This window comes from Nilaparvata lugens, chromosome 1 (assembly GCF_014356525.2).
Source record: "Nilaparvata lugens isolate BPH chromosome 1, ASM1435652v1, whole genome shotgun sequence".
NCBI classification, from domain to species: Eukaryota; Metazoa; Arthropoda; class Insecta; order Hemiptera; family Delphacidae; genus Nilaparvata; species Nilaparvata lugens.
Window position 1 is genome coordinate 78,348,214 of NC_052504.1, and position 9,758 is coordinate 78,357,971.

At 31.5% G+C, this 9,758-nt stretch overlaps 1 protein-coding gene across 7 annotated transcripts; it reads left to right on the plus strand.

The window, feature by feature from the left end:
• The first annotated feature begins 894 nt into the window (after nucleotides 1-894).
• Nucleotides 895-9,726, plus strand: LOC111059586 (lysocardiolipin acyltransferase 1). Of its 7 annotated transcripts, XM_039444149.1 has the most exons (9): nucleotides 1,727-2,121; nucleotides 2,280-2,282; nucleotides 3,322-3,573; nucleotides 5,615-5,797; nucleotides 6,759-6,960; nucleotides 7,455-7,567; nucleotides 7,935-8,085; nucleotides 8,631-8,748; nucleotides 9,100-9,726. In XM_039444149.1, exons 3-9 carry the CDS (start codon nucleotides 3,541-3,543, stop codon nucleotides 9,491-9,493), a joined length of 1,194 nt encoding a protein of 397 aa, XP_039300083.1. In that variant the 5' UTR covers nucleotides 1,727-2,121; nucleotides 2,280-2,282; nucleotides 3,322-3,540; the 3' UTR covers nucleotides 9,494-9,726. The 7 variants fall into 7 exon arrangements, with proteins under 7 accessions (XP_039300090.1, XP_039300085.1, XP_039300087.1 ...); XM_039444156.1 differs by lacking the exons at nucleotides 1,727-2,121; nucleotides 2,280-2,282 and adding an exon at nucleotides 895-1,118 and having other exon boundaries at nucleotides 3,322-3,519; XM_039444151.1 differs by lacking the exons at nucleotides 1,727-2,121; nucleotides 2,280-2,282 and adding an exon at nucleotides 1,010-1,118.
• The last annotated feature ends 32 nt before the right edge of the window (nucleotides 9,727-9,758 follow it).

Here is a 9,758-nt window from a genome sequence, read left to right on the forward strand (position 1 = left end):
AGAATTATTCCTCAAAATAACATCAATTAATATATTATGTATATCCATATATAAAATCTGAGTACCCTTTTTAAAATATATCGTCACGACATGTTTAGGCTTCTAGGCCTATGCCATTTACAAGTGATTGGATAATAAATAAATAATAGGTACGGTACGGTACTAATTTAAGATTCTTATTATTTTAATCTTGCATTAGTATTTATTTATTTTCCAATCACTTGAAAATGTTATTAGTAGCCGAAACATGTCATGACGATATAATTTAAAAAGGGTGCTTAGTATATTCAAAAGTAGCCCTAAAGAAAAAAAGACAATGTATATCCATATTAAATGTGATTCGATCTAATCATTGAACTAAAATGGATGTGAATGAAATAATATTTTATGAATCAAAACTATTTGACAAAAAAATATTATTAAATAGTAGTAGCCTATAAGTCTTAGGATGAGTGGAAGAGCCTATATATATCTTATTCATGGAAAACAATCGAAAATTTACAATATTATTGCAGAAATAGGACTTTTATTTGTTAATAATAATAATATAAAGTGACCTGGCTGGCTCAGGTCTGGTGTCAGAGTTTTCAGGTCGATCGCAACTGATCAATTTTAGGGCCTCTGACTTAACGACTGCTTTTTAGGTAGCCGGGACCGACAAATTAACATGTCCACCTTTGATTATTTGCTATTATAGGGACTTTGTTTCATCTCTCAATTAGACCCCTACATATCAAACTACATGTCTTCGGTATAGGCATTAATGAATTAAGATGGGTCATTATTTGTTCGTACAAATGACTGTAGGTATGTAGGGAAAATTAATGATGTAATGATACTTCAAGAAATGTAGGAAAATGAATTGAATTATTGATCCTTACTTTTTATTGAAAGAGCTTTATTAGTTTTGAAAATACTTCCCAATCTTTAAAAACTTGAGTAGCAGTGACTACTTTTAAACCGATAAAATTATCAAGCAGCTCTAATAATTGGATTTGGAGAAGCCATTGATGTACTAAATATACTAGAAGCTGAGTATCGCGTATTCCTTCTATCTTCATGGAAGTTGTGGTTGTTTCCAGTGGAAAATACTAAAGAATAAAGAGCACAATTTTAAGGTAAGTATTTTCATTATTTCATTTACAACTTCCACAAAACAAATAAGTTGCTCATGATATCCAGATATTTTCAAGAATTATATGCTTGAAATGTCACAGTATTTGTCTCACTGCCAATTTTTTAGTCATGAAAAGACAGACCTATGAAATCACTTAATATATAATATGTTCATAGAATTTAATTATTCAATCGATCTTCAATAATAGAATTGGATTTGGTTTAAAATGACATGATTTGGAATACCTATAAACGCTGTTATGGTAATGATAACAAAATAATTATATCAATAACGTACTACAGTAATCGTTAATAACGCATAATTATTTTTATATGTATTTCTGATTGAATGAATTTGTGAATAAGTTCAGTAATTAAAATAACCAGTAGGCTTTTTACGAGATTAATAAAAATACAATCAGTAACTAAATGCAGAGGAAAAGTAATTGGAGTTGCATTTTTTGGTACCGACGTCTTGATGTTTCAAGCGGGAAATGCTATCTAATTTGACCCTTTCACGATAATAAAACATGACTTCACGCTGAACGTAAAAGATAACGACATATTATTATTTGTCAATTTTTTATTAGATATGATACAGTATTCATTCTCTAAGAAATAATTGGAGTGATTTTATTATTATAGTAGCTATACACTACCTTCAAGTAAATTGGGTGAGAGAGACACTACCGGTATTCATCTTTCTTGCTCTTTTGCAAGGTATTTTTAAAGAACACTCTGCTGGCATGTAGTTTTAATACAGTTGGATGAATGAGCATTTAAAATTTGGCTTGATTTAGAAAAAAGAAAAAAAAACACGTTTGTCTGTGTCTTCAAAATATAAGTGCCAAAAGCAAGTTTAATTCTAAACGGAACTATTTCTGAATTCAGTTAAGTCTACATTGCCTCCGTGAAAATAGTGTGTCATCTATTTTAGCTACCTACCTATTCTATTTGAAAAGTGATAAAGTGATGTCAAAGAAAGATGGAATGCCTTCTTTTGTTGTGAGTAAACGAAACAAATAAATCTTGATTTCATTATTAAGGATTCAATCGGATAAATTTAGTTTTAAAAAGTCGTCTATTGTATAAATGAAACTACATATTACGGTAATTTAAATATTAATAATTGTTAAATATAATATTGCAATAAAATATAATAGGCTGTTATTGAATATAATATTATATACGCTTTTATTATCTATGCTGATTATAATAAGGTACTAATAATAAAATACTTATTAAAAAAATTGTTCTGTAAGTGGAATTAAATAATTGATCATCAAAATGATTTTTTTGTCAGAAGGTGTGTGTTTAAATAAAGTGTGACTTGAGTAATAAATTTTACTTTCAACACCCTTAAATTTGTAATTCAATTCACCATTAATAATAGAATATTCACAATTCATAGTTCTGATTTTGAAAAAAATATTCAACAACTCAACTCAATAGATGCGCCTACAGTATTTTTTGAACTGCAATATTATCAACTTATTTTCTCAAAGAGTAGAGCTAGTATATTGAGTGTGCATAAAAATCAAATACTACTTTCTAATTGCAATATAATTATTGCAAACTTCAATATTTCAAACCACTTTTATTAGTAAGTTATGGAAAATAAAAATGATACAGAGTGAAGGATTTCCATGATGAGAATATTTCAATTAAAGAAAAAAGAAAAAAGTTCATGAAATGTTCATCCAATTTTCATCAGCGTACCGGTATCACTCATTACCTAGTTTTGGGCTAATGGGTGGGTGTGATTCCAACCTTCTCCCCTTTTGTGCGGGGCTTCATTCACCTGCCTAGTATAATTTAGCCTACCTGGTCCTTTAATCCAGCTTTTGTAACATTGTTAGATTAGTATAAAAAAAACGATTGGTTCCAACCATATAGTGAACTGAACACTTTGTGTTTTCACTCATTTCAGAAAAATAAGTTCAATTTTGATACTTTCCTCGATTTATTCATGACTAATCGATCGTTTTACAGTGGAATTGTATCGTTCATTAATTCGATTTTAAGGAATTTCTTCCGCTCATTTCTGAGAAATTTTCTTTTCTCATTACATTCACTCTTTATTTATGGATAAATGGTTATCTTTAGATATACAGTATATTAATGACTACCAATAAGTATTTGTCGAGCAAAATCAAACTCTATGAATATTGATTATGAAAATGGACTGAGCCAATTATTTTGCAGACGTGTGTGTCGGAAAATGAGTGAGCAATGGCCAATGTGAGGCGAGGGGAGTGCAGGGGTTGTTGGTGTCTGGACCAGGAGTGATGCTGGATCAATAATACCCCCACCCCCGCCCCGCCCTGGCAAGGGTAGCTAGGGCTCTATCACTGGAATCAGTTCACCATTTGATTCAGCTCACTTGTGGAAGAAGGAAGCTCTGTGAGTACCCCACACTCCTCCATGTCTTTCTCCAGGCCGTACACTACAAACAAGGTTCACAACATTCCCTCACTACATATTCTTCGCTCTGCTTTTTTAACTGGCTGAGCTGCTTCAAGTAATAATAAGCTATTTTACACAATAGTCCGGCCACTAATGAATCAGTAGGCCTACCGTAGGCTACATATCGCTATCAGCAGTAGACACAATCGCACTCTTTTCCATATCGTACTATATAAGCAAACAGTACATTGACACGCACTTAATAAAAATTGAATTGCAATTTAATTACAATAAAACTTTTTTATTCTTTCCCAAAAATAATTATGCATGGGTTTATTCTCATTAGCGTCTGTATCCTACAGAAAATTACAGGTTGTTCCTTATCATTATTATCTTTTATTTATCTATCAATATTTCAAGCTTGTTTATGTTATTTTCAGTCAATAATTATAATATTCTAATTCTCAGTTCAACTAACATTTGAAAATACCTACTCATGTTTTAAAACATTCCAAAGAACAAAGAACATTTTCATTCTCACCCCCCCTGTCTATCTCTCTCTCTCTCTTTCTCTTGTAAACCACTTGTAGACTAAACCAGATTCATTTTCATAGGAAAATTTCAAGCTCAAATTAATCGATATAGTGCTCGAAAACTTTTCCTATTTTCCGGTTTTACATTACAATAATCCTGATATTATTTCTTATATTCTATTTTTTTCGAGAATTCATTTGTTGGACATCTGCATTGAAATCTTTGATTCGAGATCAGAGTATTTCAATCATATCATTCTCATGTAATCACACTAATTTCAAGAGTCATAGAATAAAATCCTCTCTTAAAACCAATAATAAATTCAACTGCCTGAATTGAAACAGTTGTACTATAGACACTTCTTCAAAAATATTGTCGTCAATAAAAGGTTTGTAGTGTAGTGTGTGTGGAGAAAGAATTTACTTACATTTAAATGATATTAAGCTCATTAGTGAGAGATCTATATGATTTGAAGAAATTCAAATTTTATTTGTTATTGATGATGATGATGATAACTAACTGGAGATTGAAGGATTCTGATAGCAATAACTATAATTTATGAATGATTTGATCTCTGACAATAAATTGATAAACTGGTGTGAATAGGTAATGTTAAAAAATTAAAATTATGATTTGAAATGCAAAAAGAAAAATTACACCAAAACTAGAGCTACTAGCCTACTAATGATAAATTTTGACAAAATATAAATTTTCATAATTTACTTTTTTAAAGGCTTAAACTCAATTGTTTTTTATATTAAATTATTGCAAGATAAATACTAATATTTTTTCCCGTAAAGCTTCTTAGCTGCCTTGATGACTTAGTTAACAAAATTATGTTTTCCTATTTACTATTGCAAAATAATAAATTTATTAATGACTCAGTAAAGTAACATGGCTTCCTTTACCAAAGGTTTCAACAATAGCCTATTTATTTATAATGAATTTTCTGCTTTTTTATTCAGTGATATTTATAAATATATTCAGATATTTATCATATAAATTTTTGCCCGGTTTCTAATACAGCAATTTTAACTGAAGCTACACTATATGTGGGTCTAATATTGGCAAGCTTTCGAAGATAATTACCCGAATTGTATATTGGACCAATCAACCGTAACAAAAGAAGCACTGCGAATTCCTTGTAATGTAGGACATTGCAGCTTATAAAGTAGAATTGGCAGAAGTTTTTGGCAAAAAAACCACGCTTCTTTGAAATTGGGAGCATGAAAAAGGAGTATTAAGTGAAGGGGAAGATAGATAAATCACAAAAAATATCCAGTTAATGCAGTATCATAAATTATAAATAGTAGAGAAGCTTTTTACCAGACATTTTTTCCTATGAATTGTGTTAACTTATTTCTTGTAATCAACATGTTCAGGTTAAACACATAAAGCTAAATATTGAATCAAGAGAAACAATTCAATTGATTGATGGGCTTGAAGATAAAATTGACAGCCTATGTGATAAATAGGGCTACTGCATTTTGATAACAGCATTACTGATAAGTGTAGCTAACATTAGTTAACGACAGTATTTTGTGGAAATTTGGATTAGGGAGCAGGAGAAATGAGAAAAGAATGGGTGCTGGGAATGCTGTATGCAGGCCTGTGGGCCGCCAGCATATTCTCCGGCTTCCTGATGTTGTGCTGTCCGGTATTTCCGTTGATGCTCGTCAACCAGAAGCTCTATAGGCGACTCACCGATCTCATTTTTGCTATCTGGGAACTCTACCCGGTGGTAAGTCGTTCAATTATTGCATTCATTTAATGAAAATTCATTAATCTTGACCAAAACATCATGTCTGAAATGAATTTACAACATGAACATCATCAAATTTATCCAGTAGTACAATACCTACTATTGCAACTCTTCGGTGGCGTCCCAGACCTATCGTCTCTAGCGTAAGTCAATTCGGTGTGTTGGTCAATTGATGAATTGAAATCCTCTCAACTATCCGTTCTGGATTCATTTCAAAAATATACAATCTCTGCTCAATGAAGTGATCTATAAACATGTCGAAAGAATAACTTTATAGAAATCAAAAGAAACCCTGGAATCACAACTCAGACGCTGAGCACGAGGCGTTTTGTCAGACAATTCGGTACGGCACGACAGGACAGGAAGCTCTCCCATTGGTTGATTCTCGATACGCCAAGCCAATCAGCCGATTCCCATATAGAGAATCAGCCAATCGGAGAGCTTCCTGTCATGTCGTGCCTTGTTAACTCGTGCAGATTGAATATAGCTATTGAAGCCTAACTATTATTATGCGGTCTCATTATGTAGGTGTGAACAGTGTATATATAAACAATATTCAATTCAAACACTAATATTACACTCAAATGTGACTGCAAAATGATCATGAATAAGTTTTAGTACTGTATTGCAGCATTGATTGAGAAACTGAATAATTTGATTATATAGACAATTAATATAAGCATAAAATGTCTCACATTGTGAAATTATTCTTCAAGCAGCTAATCATGGAAATAAGGATATGATATAATGGTAAATAATTATGTAGGCTATATGTGAATATCACCCTCAGCAAAAAAAAACTTTTTATATTTAGAGTACAGTATGAAGTTTAATAGTATTATTTCGTAAACGATTAGTTCATTTTGTAATAAAAATTGTTTTGATTGCAATACATTTTAAGTTAATAGAATAATAGTGATCGTTGTCACTTTTCGAACAGGCACTGATGGAAGTGTTGTTTGGCACAAAAATAGTAGTCAGCGGTGATGAGATTCGTCCCGAATCAGCGCTGATCATAATGAACCACAGGACTCGCTGTGACTGGAACTTCCTGTGGGGAGCAATGTTCTACGGATCACGACGCCCCGCCCACAAACTCAAATTTGTATTGAAGGCGCCCATCAAACACATTCCTGGACCAGGTAGGCTACTCATTTCGACTCGAATAGAATCGATTGATAATTCGATATCTTGTGGGACAAGAGTCCCCAATTGCCTTTATAAAAGTTGAAAAATTAAAAAAACGAGATAGTTTTTATTATATCCACATAATCGAATAAAATTAACCCAAGAAGGACTAAATAAGAATTGATATGAATTAGAAATTAACAAGTAGCCCTATTAAAATACTTTATTGCAATCCATTTCAATTTTGCTCCCATTTTGTGCTGGTAGGGAGAAGTTAATAAGCCAGGCTGTAGAATATAACAGGATAATAGAATATTGACTAACTCTCCTCAGCTCTTGGACTGCATCCAATTTCCTAATAAAAGATGAGTCCGGAATTTCCTCCAAATTGACTGGTGAAATTTGATTATACCGCAAAGATTGAAATTAATAATTAACCTTTCAACTACAGTTCTTTTTTCTAAATTGTTTCTGTTTGATGAAATCTCTCATTTTTTTCTCTCAACAGGATGGGTGATGCAAATGGCTGGATTTCTTTTCATAGATCGGAGCTGGCAGAAAGACGAAAAAGTACTCAAAACTTCTCTGGACTATATGAGGGACCTCAAAAACACATATCAGGTTTGATACTAATTGAATCTTCTATGATCTATATTATTGGAGAACCATCCTCTTTTCCATATGAAAACAGAAGTTATATTTCATGCTAATTTATTTTTTGGTACCAGGTCTCTTAATAGCAGTAGAATTTAATTCTAAAAAAATGAATTATCATCATCCATGAACTTTTATAGTACACGTTTTTTATAATCCATCATGAGAATAAAATTGCTATTGCACCCCATATCAAGGATCTTTGTAATAGACTGAAACAAACAATAATAGTATTACACCTATTACTGATATGGACGGATATAAAGTACAAAGACATTTTATAATATTGAAAAGTAATATACTTATTGTTATTGAAAAAATTTTTGCCTTTCAGATATTAATATTTCCGGAAGGAACTGATCTAACACCACACAACTTGGAAAAAAGCAATGCATTTGCCAGAAGTCATAATCTGGAGGAATATAAGAGAGTTCTTCATCCAAAGACTACTGGATTTTCATTCCTAGCTTCAACAATGAGAGAGAGTGAGTAAATATTCATTTGTTCAAATTGAAAGAACAACAATTTAGATGAAAAGATTTGATTTTTCTGGCATAAATGCATTACAATAAACTTTTGTTTGTCGAAGGTTTTTTTAAATAATTGGAATCCCTTTTAATCTAATGTATATTATTAGCTTTTAAATGACGACAATCAAAGTATTACTCAATGACTATATTGCAGTGAATCTATAACGTGCGTAACAGTGAAAATTTATTGTCTTAAACGATGGAGTTTAAGGTGTGGAAAACAGGTCCAACAATGCAAAACAGCAGACACACGCGAGTAATATTTTAATACCAAGTTCATTGTTCTATTTTGGAATTATAAAAGAAGATGAATAAATTTATATTGAGAGAAAATCTTGTAAAAGAGATAAGGAGGTTGAACATAAACAATACTTTCCATACAACGATACAAGTTATTGAATTAACTTGCTAATGAAAATTAGTAGTGAACAGATAATATAATATCTAAGAATTAAACACAAATGCAACGTAAATACAAAATATAAAAATATTGTTTTCAGATAATCAATTGGATGCTGTGTATGATCTGACAGTTGGATATCCAGACAAATACCCACAAAGTGAAATGGACGTGGTTAAAGGAGTATTTCCACAGCAAGTCAATTTTTTTGTTAAAAGGTCAGTTTTCTCTGAGATTATTTTCTGAATGGCTCATTAAATACTCTTGTGAAAAATTTGTGGATAACAGAAATTGAATGGACAATAATAATGACATTAATCCTTTGATGAACCGTGGGTAAAGTCTAGGCTTTATTGTATTTTTAATAAAAATAAATAATTGGAGCAATGTTTAATGTAACTTTATTGCTCATTTGTTGTAATGCTGAAAATGAAATGATCCTAATATCATTATGATTTAACGTTTTCCCTATTGTTCCAGATTTTAGTCATAAGTTTTATTCGAATAAGCATATAATATTCATGATAATCCAGCACAGAATATGGTTGAAGAGTAAGTTTTTGTTGTAGGTATCCTGTGCAGTCACTTCCTACAGACACAGAAGATTTGAAAGCCTGGTTGAAAAATATTTGGAAGAACAAGGAGAAGAAGTTGGAATCTTTCTATAAACAGCAAACCTTTACACCTGAAGATGACGAACTCTTGGGAGAGAAACTTCATTTTAATAATGATACTAGTAATGCTCTCTACTTGGCGTTATTGTTCTGGACAAGCCTCATTGTAATTACCAATTATCTTTTGATAACATCAACGCTAATGCAGATTTGGACACTCATGCACTGCTTTTTACTAGTGGTGTTGTCTCTTACTAAGGGCTCGCTTGCTTTTGAAATCTATTGTTACAGGAAGAATGAAGAAGAAGACGACTATATGGTTGAATACCATAGTAAAAAGAAGAAGTAATTAAGAGTCCCTATCAATGATTGTCTACATCACAAATATTTACTACTTTCTCAACTTTTTGACTTTGAATGTTTGTAAACTATTTTGTGTACTGTATGTTATTCGTATAAGTGTTTTCCAGGCATTGATGTCTCTTGAAAATTTATGTATTGTGTACCTAAAATTATTGTGATATGATGGATATTAACATCTTCAAGATGTAAAACGTATTAATAAATGGATATTTTGGTAGATGCTTGATTTTTATTTGGGAACCGACAGCCTT

Bases quoted from the DNA above. Each gene is read 5' to 3' on its own strand.
- LOC111059586 (XM_039444151.1), top strand. From the start codon at position 3,541: ATGTCTTTCTCCAGGCCGTACACTACAAACAAG. The intron at 7,568-7,934 runs GTTTGATACTAA...TTTGCCTTTCAG, and splicing joins ACCTCAAAAACACATATCAG to ATATTAATATTTCCGGAAGG. The intron at 8,749-9,099 runs GTCAGTTTTCTC...TTTTTGTTGTAG, and splicing joins GTCAATTTTTTTGTTAAAAG to GTATCCTGTGCAGTCACTTC.